Here is a 21,085-nt window from a genome sequence, read left to right on the forward strand (position 1 = left end):
CATGTCCTACTTCACTTAACTATTCCTCCACAGGACTGCTCGGGGTTAGGCTGGGCATCGGTCAGCGGGTGGTGAGCAATTGCATTGTGCATCACTTGTTTGTACATATTATTAGTGGTAGTACTATTATCACCATTGTATTATTATTATTTTATTATAATTGTTATTATTATTTTCCTGTCTTATTAAACTGTCTTTATCTCAACTCACGGGCTTCACTTTCCATATCTCTCCCCCGTCCCAGAGAGGGAGGGGGGAGGGTGAGCGAACGGCTGCGTGGTGTTTAGCTGCCGGCCGGGTTAAACCACGACAGTATCTCATACTTATACAGCAAAACAATGAATATTCTATTAATGCCTATACATATTCATTACCTAAACCCACCTACTCTTGCTTCGTATGCTAATTAGCTTATCAGTCCTTGTGCTTGCGTAAAGCCTCCCAAGAACTGTGGGCTGGGGTCTTCAGGACGTGGGCAGTGGTCTTTGGGAGGAAGACCGTAGGTCTTCCTCATGATGTACTTTTCACCTTTGCTAAAGAATGCCAAGTTGGCTGAATCAGTTGTTTTCCAAGCTGCAGGAATGCCGAGTTGGCTCAAGTTAGCTCAAGTTTCAGCATAACTAAAAGTTGACAGATAATGGGATGTTTCAATTAACAAGATGCTTCAACATAACAGAAGGTCGACAGATAACAAGATGTTGTATATTTTGTTCTCATTATATTTTAACTACAAGATTTATTCTAACTTAGTGAGTTTATACAATATAATTCCCCTGTTTCTGGAAAATCTAGTAAATTCTTTTACTTAATATGAAAATTTTTCTTCCCAGTCTTTATGATATGTACCCCTCAATACCTTGCCATGCACATTTGTCAAGGAGACTAACATGGACATTCATTGTAACAATTTCCAATTCCAAAGAAGTAATACAAAAGACAATATTAAACTTATACCAACTAATATCAATAAAACAATAATTGGGTGACTCAATGTGTTCAAAATCCCAGGAGCAGTTGGTGACCATCCAAAGAGTGTATCCCAATAGGTTTAGGTAATAACTTATGATACATTGTGGTGTTAGTCTTGATCAACTGATGGGATACCACTGGTGCCAAATATAGAAAATCACACCCGACGATTCTAACAAAGTTACAAATACAAAAGTTAGAATGATTTTTGCTACAGAGTTATGTTCTCTTGATCTACTTCTACAAAATCACAAGCAGTTCTTAAACACACACAGATGAATTTCAAAGTGGCAAACACCTTGCTCCGTGTCAAGACATACATCCTGAGCCTCAATTGTATTGCTTTCACAAATAAATCCTTGTTGTTCCCAGGTAACACATGATTCTAGATTTACAGACTGCCATTTCCCATTCTCCATCCGTGCCCATGTTCTATGCTCCGAAGGATAGAGCACTGTCTTCTCATGGTTTAATCCTAGTGCAATGATGGGGTGGATAACATAAACTGTGGCATCACATATAGTAAGCACAAAGGCAGTAGCCATGCAAACAATGGGATCATAGGTAAAATTTACCAGAGTCCACCAAGACTGGAACTTCTCAAAATCATTGGCATTGTCCCAAACAATCTTTCGGACTTCAGCTGGAAAAATGCCTTCACTTCCTTCCCTAATGATCAAGGCAGACGTTGCCTGCAACCATAACTGTGCTTACATACAACCAAGAGCTAAAGATACATTATCTTGAACCATACTAAGTGCATCTATTATTAGTTTGTGGTCTTAGTCTTCAGCCTTTTCCCATCTTGGTAACACCTTTGAAACTTGCCATTGGCTAGTTCCCAATGCCAATAAGGATGATTGTAGGGGTTGTTTTAGTTTTGTCAAATCACTTGTTGCTGTGGCTAGCTTATTCATTAATATTTTTGAATCAAATCCATTTAAAACTCCTAACCCTGTTCTTAGCATTCCAGTTAAGTCTCTTCGTGTCCTGCCCCTGAGGTGTGCTTGCTTTTGTGACCATATTGTCCGGTCTTCAAATGATGTCTTTAGGAAAGGAGAGCAGGCTGGTTGAACTGCCGAGACGTTAATTTGTATTAGCAATTCAACATGCTTGAGAGACCATTCTGGATTAAATAACAATTGTTGTTGGCCCGTGTTCCTTACTACATATGGGCCTGTTTCATAAATTTTGGGTTCCAGTTTGGTTGGGGGTGGGGCATAGGTTGTAAAGGGTCCCACTGCTGTAGGAAGTGCAGCATATATTGTAAAATTTAATGAGGCCCTCACCCTCCTTGATTTTGAACTTTTGGCTGATTACTACATTCTGTGTTAATGTAAAATTATACCAGCAATCTAATTTACCTGGGCGGATACAACCTTCTTGTTGGCCATTTTTGGAAATCGGTTTTACTAAAATCCCCGTTACTTCCTCGTGGGTCATTCCATTAATCATTCGGCACCCTATTTTAATTTCATCCCCTATGGTTCTTTGGTGTGTCCACTCTTCCCCTAATTTTCGCCATTCTGATAGTGTATATAAATGGTTACCATTTGTTCTCCGGATGATCATAACTGCTAACTTTCCATTAATGCTCTAATCCTCTGTTGTTACGGCTTCGGTCCAAGGCCACTCCCCATTCTCTATTATCGTAGAGGCACCTTCTTGAATCACAATTACAACTATAAGCCATAGAAACAAAACAATTCTATCAACAAAATTTCTGCCAACTATATTGCCAAATACTCCCTACCGTAATGTCCTCATTTTGTTCAACTAAGCTTTAGTTTCAGTTCATCGTCACCTGGCGTTACTTTCCAGGGGGCTTCTGGAGCTTTCTTCACTCGGGAATAGTGGATCTAAGCAGCTTGTTCTCTAATCTTGATAGCAGTATGAGTTGTCAGCAACCCTTGATACGGTCCATTCAATTTTTCCTCTAGGGGTTGTCCTGAAAAAGTCTTTATATATATAATCCCTGGGTTTAAAGGGGTGGATTGGTTGATCCAACCCTCTAGCCCTGGTCCCTAAAACAAAATTAGGTACTTTATTTAATTGTTTCTGAAGTTCAGTTATGTAAGCATATAAATATTCTGATCCCAACTGCATTAGATCCTCTCCACTAAATAGAAATTGATACGGCCTTCCATATAAGATTTCAAGGGGACTAAAATTCTCTTTTGTTCTAGGTTTAACTCTGATTCTAAGTAATGCTAAAGGGAGGGATTGAGGCCATGACAAATTAGCTTATTGTCCGATTTTAGCTATTTGTTCTTTAATTAAATGGTTCATTTTTTCTACCTGTCCACTTGCCTGCAGTCTATAAGGAGTATGTAGTTGCCAATCTATCTTTAGAATCTTTCTTATCTGTTGTACTACTTGCGCACAAAAACGTGAACCTCTCTCAGAAGACATTGCTACTGGAATCCCAAAGCATGGTATTATTTCATTTAACAAGACTTTAACCACTTCTCTTGCTTTGTTTGTTTGACAGGGAAAGGCTTCGGGCCATCCTGAAAACGTGTCAGTCAGAACCAGTAAATAACGATACCCCCCTTTTCTAGGGAGTTCTGAAAAATCAATTTGCCACTGTTGCCTCGAATAATTTCACAGAATCACACAGAATTTCTAGGTTGGAAGAGACCTCAAGATCATCTAGTCCAACCTCTGACCTAACACTAACAGTCCCCACTAAACCATATCCCTAAGCTCTACATCTAAACGTCTTTTAAAGACTTCCAGGGATGGTGACTCCACCACTTCCCTGGGCAGCCTGTTCCAATGTCTAACAACCCTTTTGGTAAAGAAGATCTTCCTAACATCCAACCTAAAACTCCCCTGGCACAACTTTAGCCCATTCCCCCTCGTCCTGTCACCAGGCACGTGGGAGAATAGACCAACCCCCACCTCGCTACAGCCTCCTTTGAGGTACCTGTAGAGAGTGATAAGGTCGCCCCTGAGCCTCCTTTTCACCAGGCTGAACAAGCCCAGCTCCCTCAGCCACTCCTCATAGGACTTGTTCTCCAGGCCCCTCACCATCTTGGTTGCCCTTCTCTGGACCCGCTCAAGCACCTCGATGTCCTTCTTGTAGCGAGGGGCCCAAAACTGAACACAGTACTCGAGGTGCGGCCTCACCAGAGCCGAGTATAGGGGGACGATCACCTCCCTAGCCCTGCTGGTCACACTGCTTCTTATGCAAGCCAGGATGCTGTTGGCCTTCTTGGCCACCTGAGCACACTGCTGGCTCATATTCAGCCGACTATCCACCATCACTCCCAGGTCCTTCTCTGCCTGGCAGCTCTCCAACCACTCATCTCCCAGCCTGTAGCTCTGCTTGGGGTTATTGCGCCCCAGGTGCAGGACCCAGCACTTGGCCTTGTTGAACTTCATGCAGTTGACCTCAGCCCATCGGTGCAGCCTATCCAGATCCTCCTGCAGAGCCTTCCTACCCTCGAGCAGATCGACACATGCACCTAACTTGGTGTCATCTGCAAACTTACTGAGGGTGCACTCAATGCCCTCGTCCAGATCAGTGATGAAGATGTTAAAGAGGACCGGCCCCAGCACTGAGCCCTGGGGGACGCCACTAGTGACTGGCCTCCAACTGGATTTGACTCCATTCACCACGACTCTTTGGGCCCGGCTATCCAGCCAGTTTCTAACCCAACGAAGCGTGCGCCAGTCCAAGCCAAGAGCAGCCAGTTTCTTGAGGAGAATGCTGTGGGAAACGGTGTCAAAAGCCTTGCTGAAGTCAAGGTAGACCACATCCACAGCCTTTCCCTCGTCCACCCAGTGCGTCACTTTGTCATAGAAGGAGATCAGGTTCGTCAAGCAGGATCTTCCTTCCATAAACCCATGCTGACTGGGCCTGATCGCCTGCTTGCCCTTCAAGTGCCGCATGATGACTCTCAAGAGGATCTGCTCCATGAGCTTCCCTGGTACTGAGGTCAAACTGACAGGCCTGTAGTTCCCCGGGTCAGCCCTCCGGCCCTTCTTGTAGATGGGCGTCACATTTGCTAGCCGCCAGTCAGCTGGGACCTCCCCCGATAGCCAGGACTGCTGATAAATGATGGATAGGGGCTTGGCCAGCTCCTCTGCCAGTTCTCTCAGTACCCTTGGGTGGATCCCATCTGGCCCCATCGACTTGTGCACATCCAAGTGCCGTAGCAGGTCACCAACCAGTTCTTCATGGATGGTGAGGGCCACATCCTGCTCCCCATCCCCTTCCACCAGCTCAGGGGACTGGGTATCCAGAGAACAACCGGTTTTGCCTCTAAAGACTGAGGCAAAGAAGGCATTGAGCACCTCCGCCTTTTCCTCATCTCTTGTAACTAAGTTTCCCCCCGCATCCAGTAAAGGATGGAGATTCTCCTTAGTCCTCCTTTTTGTGTTGATGTATTTATAAAAACATTTTTTGTTATCTTTAATGGCAGTAGCCAGATTGAGCTCCAGATGAGCTTTGGCCTTCCTAATTTTGTCCCTGCACAGCCTCGCTACATCCTTATAGTCCTCCCTAGTGGCCTGCCCACTTTTCCAAAGATTATAAACCCTCTTTTTTCTCCTAAGCTCAAGCCACAGCTGGCTCATCTTTGGGCACATGGGAACAGACCGCTCCTTCGCCATTAGGATTTGCCTCTTGAAGAGCGCCCAGCCTTCCTGGACCCCTCTGCCCTTCAGAACCGCCTTCCAAGGGATTCCACCAACTAGTGTCCTGAGCAGCCCAAAGTCAGCCCTCCGGAAGTCCAGTACAGTGGTTTTACTGGTTCCCTTCCTGGCCTCGCCAAGAATAGTGAACTCCACCATTTCATGGTCACTCTGCCCAAGACAGCTCCCGACAATCACATCCTCCACCAGTCCTCCTCTGTTTGTGAAGAGAAGGTCTAGCGGGGCACCACCCCTGGTAGGTTCACTAATCAGCTGCGTCAGGAAGCTATCTTCCACTTTCTCCAGAAACCTCCTAGACTGCTTTCTCTGGGCTGTGTTGTGCTTCCAGGATATGTCAGGGAAGTTGAAGTCCCCCACGAGTACAAGCGCTGAAGATTTCGCAACTTCTGTCAGCTGCCTGTAGAATTCCTCATCCGTCTCCTCATCCTGGTTCGGCGGTCTATAGCAGACCCCGACCAGGACACTAGCCTTGTTGTCCCTGCCGATCCTAACCCAAAGGGACTCGACCTTGTCATTCCCAGCCTCGAGTTCCACAACATCAAAAGACTCTCTAATATAGAGAGCCACACCGCCACCCCTTCTGTGCTGCCTATCCCTTCTGAAGAGCTTATAGCCAGGCATCGCAGCACTCCAGTCATGAGACTGGTCCCACCACGTTTCCGTGATGGCAACCAAGTCGTAGCCTGCCCGCTGCACGATGGCTTCCAGCTCCTCCTGTTTGTTACCCATGCTGCGTGCATTGGTGTAGATGCACTTCAGCTGGGCCATTACCTTATCCTCCGGCCTTGCCATTGCTCCCCCTGGCACAGCCCCACCAATCCTTGCTTCAGCCCCATCCCCCTTCTTACCTAGTTTAAAGCCCTATCAATGAGCCCCGCCAGCTCCTGGCCAAGGATCCTTTTTCCCCTAAAGGATAGGGACCCGTCTACGGCCATCAGGCCAGGTGCTGAGTAAACTGCCCCATGGTCGAAAAACCCAAGATTTCTGCGTTGGCACCAGCCCCGGAGCCACGTGTTTAACAGGTGGGCTTTCCGTGTCCTCTCCGTACCCCTCCCTGCCACCGTAGGGATGGACGAAAACACTACCTGCACTCCCGCTCCGTCCACTAACCGTCCCAGCCCCCTAAAGTCTCTTTTGATTGCCTTCAGGCTTCTGTCTTCAATGTTGTCAAAGCCTTGCTGAAGTCAAGGTAGACCACATCCACAGCCTTTCCCTCATCCATCCAGCGCGTCACTTTGTCATAGAAGGAGATCAGGTTCGTCAAGCAGGACCTGCCTTTCATAAACCCATGCTGACTGGGCCTGATCGCCTGTTTGCCCTGCAAGTGCTGCGTGATGACTCTCAAGAGAATCTGCTCCATGAGCTTCCCTGGCACTGAGGTCAAACTGACAGGCCTGTAGTTTCCCAGGTCTGCCCTCTGGCCCTTCTTGTAGATGGGCGTCACGTTTGCTAGCTGCCAGTCAACTGGGACCTCCCCTGATAGCCAGGACTGTTGATAAATGATGGTAAGCGGCTTGGCCAGCTCCTCTGCCAGTTCTCTCAGTACCCTTGGGTGGATCCCATCCGGCCCCATTGACTTGTGCACATCCTTTACCGATTATTCCAAATTTTATTCTATTCTTGGTATTGGGGTTATGTTGTGGTTTAACCCGGCCGGCAGCTAAACACCACGCAGCCGTTCGCTCACCCTCCCCCCTCCCTCTCTGGGACGGGGGAGAGAAATGGAAAGTGAAGCCCGTGAGTTGAGATAAAGACAGTTTAATAAAACAGGAAAATAATAATAACAAAAATAATAATAACAATAATAATAATAATGATACAATAGTGATAACACGAAAGTAATAATAGTAAGTACAAACAAGTGATGCACAATGCAATTGCTCACCACTCGCTGACCGATGACCAGCCTCACCCCGAGCAGTCCGGCCCCCTCCCCCCGGCTAGCCACCCCTATATATTGTTTAGCATGACGTCAGATGGTATGGAATACCCCTTTGGCTAGTTTGGGTCACCTGTCCTGGGTCTGTCCCCTCCCAGCTCTTACTGCACCCCCAGCCTGCCCATTGGCAGGACAGAGCAAAAGGCTGAAATGTCCTTGGCTTAGTATAAGCACTGCTCTGCAACAATTAAAGCATTGGGGTGTTACCAGCACTCTTCTCATCCTAAGCCAAAACACAGCATTGCACCAGCTACTAGGAAGAAAATTAATTCTGTGCTAACTGAAACCAGGACATCTAGCCACCCCTTATTCCATACCATTTATGTCATGCTCAGGTTACACTCTTTTCCATACATTCTAATTAGTCACCTATAGTAATCATGGTAGTGATAACATACAGTATAATATACCAATTAACATGGTACAATTCAGTTCATGGGCTATTCTCACCCAGTATTAAATCTCCTTGAGGTACACACCGGACCTCTCCGTTCTTTTGCATCACCCACCAAGTGTATCCAGGTCCCTGAGCGAAAACAATTCCACGAATAGGTTTGCCTTTTCCTGAGGCAGGAGTAGCCCAGACTGTTTTACCCAGCATATTTTTTACATGCACTACAGGAACTTTATCCCCATCTACAGTACGTAACAGGTTTGATTGGGCAGGTCCAGCTCGGTTGGTAGATCCCCTAGTATTGACTAACCAGGTGGCCTTTGCCAAATGCGTATCCCAGTTTTTGAACGTCCCAGCGCCCATTGCTTTCAAGGTAGTCTTTAACAGGCCATTGTATCGTTCAACTTTCCCGGAGGCTGGTGCATGATAGGGGATGTGATACACCCATTCAATACCATGTTCTTTGGCCCAAGTGTCTATAAGGTTGTTTCGGAAGTGAGTCCCATTGTCTGACTCTATTCTTTCTGGGGTGCCATGTCGCCATAGGACTTGCTTTTCAAGGCCCAGGATGGTGTTCCGGGCGGTGGCATGAGGCACCGGATATGTTTCCAGCCATCCGGTGGTTGCTTCCACCATTGTAAGTACGTGGCGCTTGCCATTGCGAGTTTGAGGGAGTGTGATGTAATCAATCTGCCAGGCCTCTCCATATTTACATTTCAGCCACCGTCCTCCATACCAAAGAGGCTTTGACCGTTTGGCTTGCTTGATTGCAGCACATGTTTCACAGTCAAGAATAACCTGTGCTATAGCGTCCATGGTCAGGTCCACCCCTCGATCACGAGCCCATCTGTATGTTGCATCTCTACCTTGATGGCCTGAGGTGTCATGGGCCCATCGGGCTATAAATAATTCACCTTTATGCTGCCAATCCAGGTCCACCTGAGCTACTTCAATCTTAGCAGCCTGATACACCTGCTGGTTGTTTTGATGTTCTTCAGTAGCCCGATTCTTGGGCACATGAGCATCTACGTGGTGTACTTTCACAGCCAGGTTCTCTACCCGAGCAGCAATATCTTGCCACAATGCAGCAGCCCAGATGGGTTTGCCCCTACGCTGCCAGTTGTTTTGCTTCCATTGCTGTAACCATCCCCACAGGGCATTTGCTACCATCCATGAATCGGTGTAGAGATAGAGAACTGGCCATTTTTCTCGTTCAGCAATGTCTAAAGCCAGCTGAATGGCTTTCACTTCTGCAAACTGACTCGATTCACCTTCTCCCTCAGCAGCTTCTGCAACTCGTCGCGTAGGACTCCATACAGCAGCCTTCCATCTCCGATGCTTCCCCACAATACGACAGGACCCATCAGTGAACAGGGCATATTTCTTTTCATTCTCTGGTAACTGGTTGTACAGCGGGGCTTCTTCAGCACGACCCACCTCCTCCTCTGATGATATCCCAAAGTATTTGCCTTCTGGCCAGTCCATGATCACTTCCAATATTCCTGGGCGACTGGGGTTTCCTATTCGAGCCCGCTGAGTAATCAGTGCAACCCACTTGCTCCATGTAGCATCAGTTGCATGATGCGTAGAGGGGACCCTTCCCTTGAACATCCAACCTAGTACTGGCAATCGGGGTGCTAGGAGGAGCTGCGCTTCAGTACCGACCACCTCCGAAGCAGATCGAACTCCTTCATATGCTGCCAATATCTCCTTTTCAGTTGGAGTATAGCGGGCCTCAGATCCTCTGTATCCCCGACTCCAAAACCCCAGAGGCCGACCTCGAGTTTCCCCAGGTTCTTTCTGCCAGAGGCTCCAGGTGGGGCCATTCTCCCCGGCTGCAGTGTAGAGCACATTCTTTACATCTGGTCCTGTTCGAACTAATACAAGGGCTACTGCATGGACTATTTCCTGCTTGATTTGTTCAAAGGCTTGTCGTTGCTCAGGGCCCCATTCAAACTCATTTTTCTTACGGGTTACTTGGTAGAGCGGGTTTACAATTAGACTGTAATTTGGGATGTGCATTCTCCAAAACCCCACAACACCTAGGAAAGTCTGTGTTTCTTTTTTGTTAGTTGGTGGAGACATAGCTGTTATTTTGTTGATCAAATCCATTGGGATTTGACGACGTCCATCTTGCCATTTTATTCCTAAAAACTGGATCTCTCGTGCAGGTCCTTTGACTTTATTTTGTTTTATGGCAAAACCGGCCTTCAGAAGGATTTGGACTATTTTCTTCCCTTTCTCGAAAACTTCCTCTGCTGTGTCACCCCACACAATAATGTCATCGATGTACTGCAGGTGTTCAGGAGCTTCCCCCTGCTCTAGCGCAGACTGGATCAGTCCATGGCAAATGGTAGGGCTGTGTTTCCACCCCTGGGGCAGCCGATTCCAAGTATATTGGACTCCCCTCCAAGTGAAGGCAAATTGTGGCCTGCACTCTGCTGCTAGAGGGATGGAGAAAAATGCATTAGCGATATCAATTGTGGCATACCACTTGGCTGCCTTTGACTCAAGTTCGTACTGAAGTTCCAGCATGTCCGGCACTGCAGCACTCAGTGGTGGCGTGACTTCGTTCAGGCCACGATAGTCCACTGTTAGTCTCCACTCGCCATTAGACTTTCGCACTGGCCATATGGGACTATTGAAAGGTGAATGGGTCTTGCTGATCACTCCTTGGCTCTCCAATTGACGAATTAGCTTATGGATGGGAATCAGGGAGTCTCGGTTAGTGCGATATTGCCGACGGTGCACAGTTGTGGTAGCGATTGGCACTTGCTGTTCTTTGACCCTCAGCAACCCCACAACAGAGCGGTCCTCTGAGAGACCAGGCAAGGTAGATAATTGTTTAATGCCCTCTGTCTCTAAGGCAGCTATACCAAAAGCCCACCGGAACCCTTTTGGGTCCTTAAAATATCCTCTTCTAAGATAGTCTATGCCAAGGATACATGGAGCATCCGGGCCAGTCACAATGCGGTGCTTTTCCCACTCATTCCCAGTCAGACTCACTTCAGCCTCCAATACAGTCAACTGCTGAGATCCCCCTGTCACTCCACAAATATAGATGGGCTCTGGTCCTTTATAGCTCGATGGCATTATAGTACATTGTGCACCGGTGTCTACTAAAGCCTTATACTTCTGTGCGTGTGACGTGCCAGGCCATCGAATCCACACAGTCCAATAAACTCGATTGTCCCTTTCCTCCCCCTGGCTGGAAGCAGGGCCCCCCTAATCCTGGTCAGAATCTTCTTCATTTCTGTGTTTGAAGGACTGTCTGCTGGAAGTTGGAGCAGCAAACTTTTCGGAGAATCCCTTTTTCCTGATTGTTTTCTTTTGCAACTCACGTACCCGTGCCTCTAGGGTCGTGGTAGATTTTCCATCCCATTTTCTCATGTCCTCTCCATGGTCTCGTAAGTAAAACCACAGGGTGGCACGGGGTGAGTACCCACCATATCGTCTTCCTTGTGTGGGTGAACGCCTACCCCTGACAGCTGAGACACTGCTTTGTACAGGTACGGAGGAGAATAATCTCTCTTCAAGTTGGTGAACCTTTTCAGAAAGTTTCTCCCAAGTGTTCTCTCTTGGTCGTTGGACACTGGTTGGTTCAGGTTGGGGGGAAGATAGATTCTCTTTAAGTTGGTGGACCTCTTCAGAAAGTTTCTCCACAGCTGAGACGCAGGCCTGTAAGGAAGAGGAAAGACTTTCTTCGTACTGCCGGAGTTGTTTAGCCGCTTCATCCACTGTGGGTTCCTCATCCTCTTTCCAGGCCATTATTGCCAATGAGCTGGCATATGATGATGGTGCACTCTGTACAAACTTCCGCCACATGGGTCGTGTACACTTGACTTCATCTGGATCTTTGGATGTTTGTCTGAGGTCTGGATCCTCATAAATCACTTCCCGTACGGCTTATTCCCTCAGGTACTGGATTCCCTTCTCCATAGTGGTCCACTTGCCTGGTAGACATAAAAGTTCTTCCTTGAAGGGATACCTTTCCCTCACAGCTGAGAGGAGACGCCTCCAGAGGCTGGTGGATTGTGCTCCATCTGCAATTGCTTTGTCAATGCCGGCGTCTCGAGCAAGGGATCCCAGCCGCTTGGCTTCCCTGCCGTCTAATTCCACACAATTGGCTCCAGAGTCCCAGCACCGGAGCAGCCAGGTGACAAGCTGCTCACCTATACAGCGACCAAAATCTTTTCGCACATCTCGTAGCTCACGTTCGTTTAGGCTTCGGGTAGTTACTGTTGCTTTTTCGGCATCCTCATCTTCCTCCTCCTGAATCCTTGATGGCCCAGCGTCGTCGTCATCTTCGTCATCTCTATACCTAGTTTTGGCAGAAGCCTTACCTGGATTGGCAGAAGACTCTCTGCGTTCTAAACGACCTGAATCTCTATACCATTTTTTCACCTTCTCTGCAGGGGCAGCTTGCACTGCTACTGCTCGTTTCTCTGCCTTTGTTACAGGGTCTGCCACAGGGGTTGGAATACCCTCTGCAGGGTCAGCTTGCACTGCTACTGCTCGTTTCTCTGACCCCGTTACAGGGGTTGGAATACCCTCTGCAGGGGCAGCTTGCACTGCTACTGCTCGTTTCTCTGACCCCGTTACAGGGTCTGCCACAGGGATTGGAATACCCTCTGCAGGATCAACTTGCACTGCTACAGCTCGTTTCTCTGACACAGCCACAGGAGTTGGAGCGGCTGCAGGAGCTGGAGCAGTTGCAGGAACCGGAGCTGGAGCGGCTGCAGGAGCTGGAGCTGGAGCAGTTGCAGGAGCTGGGACTGGAGTAGCGGCAGGAGCTGGGACTGGAGCGGCTGCAGGAGCTGGGACTGGAGCGGCTGCAGGAGCTGGAACTGGAGCAGCTGCAGAAGTTGGGACTGGAGCGGCTGCAGGAGCTGGGACTGGAGTGGCTGCAGGGACCGGAGCTGTAGCGGCTGCAGGGACCGGAGCTGGAGCGGCTGCAGAATCCACCGTAGGGGTCACAGTGGCCGTTGGATCTGTCACAGGGCTTGGAGTGGCCGCAGGGTCTGTCACTAAGTTGATAGCAGTATCAATGGCAGCTCGATAGGCATGAGCCAGGCCCCAGCATGTTACAATGATTTGTGTTACTTTGGAACTGCCAGAATCATGACACCTTTTTTTCAAACATTCTGCCAGTTTTTGAGGATTTTGCCATTGTTCAGGGGTGAATTTCCAACACACTGGGGGTGCCAACTGCTCTAGATGCCTGCCCATATCCACCCATATTCCCTGCCACCCACAACTATCCTGCCTCCGGGCAGATCTCTGGATGAGCTTCCTAAGTAGTTGTTTAACTTTAAGCAGAATCTGAAGTGCATTCAGGAGGCAGAACAACAAGACTATGGTATTCTGAGTATCCCAAGAATATTCAATATCTTGGAGAGCTATTGTGACAAGCTCAGGGGATAAGAGGGTGGTGAAGGAGGAAGGCAGAGTGATCCAGGAGGATACAGGGGTGGTGAAGGAGAAAGGGAGAGTAATCAAGTAAGAAAAAATATCTTCCCCTTTCCCCTCCACAGATTGACTCTCTAACGGAGAAAAACAATAGGTATAATTGCTAATAGTTCCCAAGATACTGTTTCCAAAGTACAGAGTCCACGATGTTACTGAGTATAAATACCAAGTTAGAGTCATGACCAGATATCTTATCATCTCATAAGCCATTGCTATAACACTCAGTACCATAATGATCTGAAACCAGGGCCCGGAGAGGATAAACAACACTACAGAGAGCAAATACGGAAAATAATGTACTATAATACTCAATTTGGAAAACAGGCGCACCAGAGTTGAGATTAAAGCAATCAGCATCATGACAAGTGACTATTAAGCAGGTCTAATCCTTACACCAATTTTAGTTTAACACACTCTGATCAGATCTGCCGTTATCTCAACCTTTCGGGCCCCACGTTGGGCGCCAAAATAGACTGTCGTGGTTTAACCCGGCCGGCAGCTAAACACCACGCAGCCGTTCACTCACCCTCCCCCCTCCCTCTCTGGGACGGGGGAGAGAAATGGAAAGTGAAGCCTGTGAGTTGAGATAAAGACAGTTTAATAAGACAGGAAAATAATAATAACAAAAATAATAATAACAATAATAATAATAATGATACAATAGTGATAATACAAAAGTAATAATAGTATGTACAAACAAGTGATGCACAATGCAATTGCTCACCACTCGCTGACCGATGACCAGCCTAACCCCGAGCAGTCCGGCCCCCTCCCCCCGGCTAGCCACCCCTAGATATTGTTTAGCATGACGTCAGATGGTATGGAATACCCCTTTGGCTAGTTTGGGTCACCTGTCCTGGGTCTGTCCCCTCCCAGCTCTTACTGCACCCCCAGCCTGCCCATTGGCAGGACAGAGCAAAAGGCTGAAATGTCCTTGGCTTAGTATAAGCACTGCTCTGCAACAATTAAAGCATTGGGGTGTTATCAGCACTCTTCTCATCCTAAGCCAAAACACAGCATTGCACCAGCTACTAGGAAGAAAATTAATTCTGTTCTAACTGAAACCAGGACAGGTTATTATGTAAACAAATGCTACATTCTTGAGTTAATTGTTTTATCGTTATATATAAAATTTCGTCCCACTAATGTCTGACTCAGGCTCTTATGCAATGTGTTAGCTCCTGTCGTGGTTCTGCTCGAGTGGGCAGCCGAGCTCCGCCACAGCTGCTTTCTCACTCCCCCTCCTCAAAGAGGAATGGGGAGAAAACACGATGAAAAGGGCTCAAAGGTTGAGATAAGGACAAGCAGATCATGCAGTAATTATTGTAACGGGCAAAACAGACTCTGCATAGGGAGACAGTAAGATTTATTGCCTATTACTAACAAGCTAGAGAAGTGAGAAACAAAGGAAAGAAAACAAAAGCACCTTCCCCCCCCATCCACCCTCTTCCACCTCCTCCCCCCGAGCGGTGCAGGGGAACGGGGGAATGGGGGTTATGGGCAGTCTACAGCGCTTCTTCTCTGCCGCTCCTTCTCGGTCACTCTCGTCCCCTGTGCTGTGGGGTCCCACCCACGGGATGCAGTCCTTGATGAACTGATCCGGCGTGGGCTTCCCACAGGCAGCAGCTCTTCAAGAACTGCTCCAGATATGGGTCCGTACCACGGGGTCCATCCCTCGGGAGCAAACTGCTCCAACCTGGCTCCCCTACGGGCAGCAGCTCCTGCCAGGTCACCTGCTCCTGCGTGGTCTCCTCTCCACGGGCTACAGGTCCGGCCCGGAATCTGCTCCGGCAGGGGTCTTCCACAGGCGGCAGCCTCCGTCGGTGCAGGGCCACCTGCTCCACCATGGTCTCCTCCATGGGCTGCAGCGTGGAACCCTGCTCCACCGTGGTAGTCATTGGGCTGCAGGGGGCTGCTTTACCACGGTCCTCACCACAGGCTGCAGGGGACTTCTGCTCTGGCGCCTAGAGCACCTCTCCCCCTCCTTCTTCACTGACCTTAGTGCCTGCAAGGCTGTTCCTCACTCCTCTCACTCTCCCAGTTGCTTTGTGGCGCAGCGTTTTTTTCCCTGTCTTAAATCTGCTCTCACAGAGGCACAAAACAACATTGCTTATTGGCTCGGCTCTGGTCATCAGTGGGGCCCTTACCAAACATGGGGCAGCTTCTAGATCCTTCTCACAGAAACCACCCCTATGGCCCCCTGCTACCAAAACCTTGCCACGTAAACCCACTACAGCTGCCCAGTGTGTTTTATTGTGTTCTGTAAGAACTATGAGCCATGTCAAATTAGAGGGTATTGTTATGCGGTTATCTTTTAAATATACCCATCCATCTGGTTTCATTTTACCTTTCGAATCTTCAATTAATTTTAAGTCTTCTTTTGTATAATTTGGCTTTTGGTTCATGTACATAGTTTGGATTTTACCGTCTGGTATCAAAGACAATGCCTTCACCTCAGTTATTTCAGCTGCCTGTTTAGCCTCTTGATCTGCCAATCGATTTCCAATTTCAAAATCAACGTTTCCCTTTTGGTGTCCTCGACAATGCATGATAACTACCTTTTCTGGTTGTTTTACAGCCTCTAACAATTTTAAAATTTCTTCAGCATGTTTTATCTGTTTTCCCTGAGCGGTCAGCAATCCATGTTCTTTCCAAATGGCTCCATGAGCATGCACCACGCCAAATGCATATTTACAATCTGTCCAAATATTTATTTTCCTTCCTGCTGCTAGTTCCAGTGCTCGCATAAGAGCAATTGTCTCTGCTTTCTGGGTGGACGTCCCAGGGGGTAATGGTTTGGACTCTATTACCTATTGAGTGGTTGTAACAGTGTATCCTGCCTTATGTTGTCCTTGTTTCACAAAGCTGCTTCCATCAGTATACCAAGTTTCATCAGCATCTTCTAAAGGTTCTTCCTTAAGATCGGGTCGACTAGAATACACAGTCTCCATTGTTTCTATACAATCATGGGTTATGGGTTCATCCAGAGTTCCGCTAAGGAAAGAAGCTGGATTTAGGACGTTAGTGACCACAATTTCCACATCATCTTGTTCTACTAATAATGCTTGATATTTTAAAAATCTCTGTGGTGAAAGCCAATGGTTTCCTTTTTGTTCCAAAACTGCTGAGACCGTATGGGAAACTAACACTGTCATTCTCTGTCCCATTGTCTCGTTTATAGGGACCCAGTCTTTGTGCTAGTACTCCCAAAGCTATCCCTTGTCTCTCATGAGAGAACAACCAAAAGGGTTTCGAGAGGTCTGGTAATCCCAAAGCTGGAGCTTGCATCAGTTCTTGTTCAAGTTGTTTAAAGGCTTTTCGTGCTTCTCCAGTCCAGACTAACTTTGACTGATTACTCTTTATCAATTCATATGGAGGCTTTACCATTAGTCCATAATTATAAATCCAAAGGTGGCACCAACCTGTCATTCCTAAAAAGGTTTGTAGCTCCTTTACCGTTTGGGGTTCTGGAGTCCGGCAAATGACTTCCTTACGTTCAGTTCCTAGTTCTCGTTGTCCTCCCGAAATTTCAAATCCCAAATAGGTCACGCGTTGTTGAACCAGCTGGGCTTTCTGTTGAGAGACTCTATATCCATTTAAACCCTGAAAATTAAGGAGACTTATAGTCCATTGAATACAACTCTCTTTAGTCTCGGTAGCTATTAAGAGATCATCTACATATTGTAACAAAGCACCTTCAGTGTCTGGAGGTATCCAAGTCTCGAGTTCCTTTGCTAATTGGTTTCCAAAAATGGTGGGGCTATTCTTGAATCCTTGAGGTAGTACTGTCCATGTAAGCTGTGTCTTTCTGCCTGAGTCAGGGTTTTCCCATTCAAAGGCAAATAGGTTTTGGCTTTCTGTGGCTAAGGCTAGGCAGAAGAAGGCGTCTTTTAAATCCAGTACGGTAAACCAGACTTGACTATTCTTTAATTTAGTCAGCAAAGTATAAGGGTTTGCCACTACTGGATGTATATCCTCGGTGATTTCATTTATGGCCCTCAGATCCTGAACTAGCCTATAGCTTTTTCCATCTGCCTTTTTAATTGGCAATATGGGTGTATTGTATTCTGATTCACATTCAACCAATAATCCATACTGTAGAAATTTATCAATTATCTCTTTAATTCCTTTCCTATCTTCTATCCTCAAAGGATATTGCTTAACCTTAACGAGTGAGTTTCTCCCCTGGCTTTAATTTAATAATTATTAAGGTCACATTTTTAGCTCTTCCAGGGACTTTGTTAGCCCAAACTCCTGGATATACTTGATCTGTGATCTCTAAAGGTATTTCACTTTTAAGGTTAGTTTGTATTAGTGCCAAGCTTAACACATTTATTAGTTGTTCTTCTCCTATTCTTAATTCCATTTTCCCTTTTTCAAAGACAATTTCTGCTCCTAATTGCTCTAATAAATCTCTACCTAAGAGTGCCCATGGGGAGTTAGGCATATATAAAAATCTGTGTATGCCCCATTGTTTCCCTAACTTGTACTTCAAAGGTTCACAAAAATAAGCCTTTTCAGTTACACCTGTTACCCTAACATAATCATTCTGTAAAGGCATTAATGCTTGATTTAGAACTGAATACGTTGCCCCATATCAATAAGAAATTTCACTTCCATTCCTCCCCTAGCTTCATTATAACCAGTGGAGGATCCGCTAGGGTAGATTCCCCAGGTCCCCGTTATTCCTGTTGAAATCAGGGACCAATGATTACCCTAGAAAAAGGCTAGTCAATTTGTCCTCCGAAGCCAGGTCCAAACCGTTTTGTTTTATTTATTTATTTATTTATTTTCATTACATTTCAGAGTTGGTCCAAAAATTCCATAGGGGTTTCTTTTAGACCTTGTTGGAAGCATATTCTCAATTCCCAATTCATCCAGATTTTAGTATTTACTTAGCCGTTCATAATTTTCGGAATGATTAGGGACTCAGTGGGGTCAGTCAGGGGAATGCAATTGTCCACAGTTCCCTGAGCGGTCCCATCGGTAATCTGAGCTCACACATGAACTCAGGTTGTTTTAAGAGTTAACTGCTTTTCTGTTTCCATGACAACTCTCTCTCGGACCCATCATGATCCCTTTGCCCCAAAGGGCTAACACCCATGATTTTAAGATCTCTGCCTAGAGCAGAGGCAGAACTATTAACATTCCTACATCCTCTTTCCCTGCTCATTCAACTTCAAACACCTTTAACACTTTCAACAACCCTTTTAACACTTCCTTTATCTTTCTCCAGCCTGTACTTCTCTAATGCCAACATCAAAGGCTCAGTCAGGGGCCAACTTAATTCCGTACCTTTTCCCACCAAGATGCTGAAACAACATCAGTATACAACATTTCATCCTATTCTCCTTCTCAAAACCAACATTAACTGTAGCAAAACATTAGAGTTTAAAGTTCCATTTAGGGGCCACTTTTCTCCACATTCCAGCTTATAAAGCGGCCACCATTGATTGCAATATTTTATCAATGTTTTCCTGTTCACACTTCCACCGGCAGATCCTCCAATATCCTTCCAGTGACTCAAAACACATCCTAACGCACTTTTCTTTAAAATTTCACTGCTTGTGTGCCCCCCCCATTTTCCAGTTCACACTTTCAGAATACACATATCACTTACAAAAATGTGGGCACGCAGGTATCTTTCAATAGCGATGTCACGAAACTATTACTATTACCAGGAATATTGCCAAAATCACAATAACAATAATCAGAGTCAAATTCCACATGCAATAAGTCAGAAAACCGAAATATGTAATACTGTAACGATATCTTTCTTATAACAATGCCACGAACCTACTATTATCACCAAGAATATAGCCAAAATCACAGTAACAATAACCAGAGTTAAATACCACACTCCATGAGTCAGAAAACCGAAATAGGCAACACAATTCCAGATGGACCTTAAAGCGAGCTCCTTCCTTAAGGTCCCCAAACATATACTTATGGTGCTAACCACAAAGTATATACCAAACACTGCCTCGCAGAAGATCACCTTCTGACTTACAGACAGTTCCAGATGACCGGTCTACCAGAAAACCAAACCAGAATAAAGAATATACTCACTTACAATGATGGGGTCCTTGTCTGCCTCCGCAGTGATCCGGTGAGTCGAGGAGTCCCTCCGGGAAATCCCGGGGGTACCCTAGGGAGTCCTGTCCCCAGCGGGTCCTGCGGTCCGGCAGAAAGGTAGTCCCATCTGGGGTGCCAGATTGATTCAAAGATCGAAGCCGAAATTCCTTTAAGTGGTATATTCTTTATTGCAGCGCTGGATGCACGGGGGATCTCTCCACCTATCGTGCATACCCAAAGCGGAAAGCAGTCTTGAATTTATACAATCAATCTATCAATATTCTACAAGCACCTATACATATGCATTACCTATCCCCGCCTTCCCTCGCTTCTCATGCTAATTAGCCTTTTGGCACCTTGCGCCTGCGTAGAGCCTCCCAAGAATTGTGGGCAGGGGTCTTTGGGACGTGGGCAGGGGTCTTTGGGAGGAAGACCCCGAGTCTTCCTCACAGTGTACTTTTCACCTTTGGTCAGGAATCTGCTGAGTTGGCATGTTTCTTAATTGCGAGAGCTGGTTGTTGCTAATTCTTCCGTTTGTTGTATCTTTATAATGAATTCCAATGTCCAGTTTTGAGATTTATAGTCCTTACGTTTGTTTCTCTGTCCGTCTGCCGCTTCCTTATCATGAGTTCCAGTGTCTTGTTTCGAGATTTGTTTTCCCCCTGTACTCGGCTCTGGTGAGGCCGCACCTCGAGTACTGTGTTCAGTTTTGGGCCCCTCGCTACAAGAAGGACATCGAGGTGCTTGAGCGGGTCCAAAGAAGGGCGACAAAGCTGGTGAGGGGCCTGGAGAGCAAGTCCTATGAGGAGCGGCTGAAGGAGCTGGGCTTGTTCAGCCTAGAGAAGAGGAGGCTCAGGGGTGACCTTATTGCTCTGTATAAGTACATTAAAGGAGGCTGTAGCGAGGTGGGGGTTGGCCTGTTCTCCCATGTGCCTGGTGACAGGACGAGGGGGAATGGGCTAAAGTTACGCCAGGGGAGTTTTAGGTTAGATGTTAGGAAGAATTTCTTTACTGAAAGGGTTGTGAGGCACTGGAACGGGCTGCCCAGGGAGGTGGTGGTGTCACCATCCCTGGAAGTCTTCAAAAGACGTTTAGATGTAGAACTTAGGGATATGGTTTAGTGGGTACTGTTAGTGTTAGGTTAGAGGTTGGACTCGATGATCTTGAGGTCTCTTCCAACCTAGAGATTCTGTGATTCTGTGAGATATACAGTCCATGTCTGGGGATTGTCCTTGCCTCCCCAATGCCTCCCCAATACCTCCTTAATCAGCCCCTAGCACCTGCTTCATACTCAAATGTATGTAAACCACATGTAAAACCTGTTAAACTACCCATAAACCATAACACCACTTCATCTGCTGTTATGGTGTAAAGTTGCAGGCAACTTGGTCTCAGCAGTCCCCAAGGTGTGAGGTCAAAATATGGCAGCAGCAGTGCCTCCTTCCATCTGCACGCCTTGGGGGCTGCCTCAGCTGGCTTCAGCCTCCCCAAAGAGCGGTTCTCTCCCCTCCACAAAAAAGCTTGCTGCTTCTGCGTATCTTTTTTTCACTAGACTCTTTGCAGCTTTAACCAGCTGT

General features: G+C 46.8%; 1 protein-coding gene across 1 annotated transcript in view; it reads right to left on the reverse strand.

The window, feature by feature from the left end:
• Positions 1 to 2,829: 2,829 nt before the first annotated feature.
• Positions 2,830 to 21,085, reverse strand: part of LOC119712996 (immediate early response 3-interacting protein 1) — a 349,750-nt gene continuing 331,494 nt past the window's right edge. Inside the window, exon 3 of the mRNA XM_072030518.1 lies at positions 2,830 to 2,927. Within this exon, the coding sequence (XP_071886619.1) occupies positions 2,845 to 2,927 (83 nt within the window). The 3' untranslated portion in view covers positions 2,830 to 2,844. The remainder of the gene's footprint in view (positions 2,928 to 21,085) is intronic.

This window comes from Anas platyrhynchos, chromosome W (genome assembly GCF_047663525.1).
Source record: "Anas platyrhynchos isolate ZD024472 breed Pekin duck chromosome W, IASCAAS_PekinDuck_T2T, whole genome shotgun sequence".
NCBI lineage: Eukaryota > Metazoa > Chordata > Aves > Anseriformes > Anatidae > Anas > Anas platyrhynchos.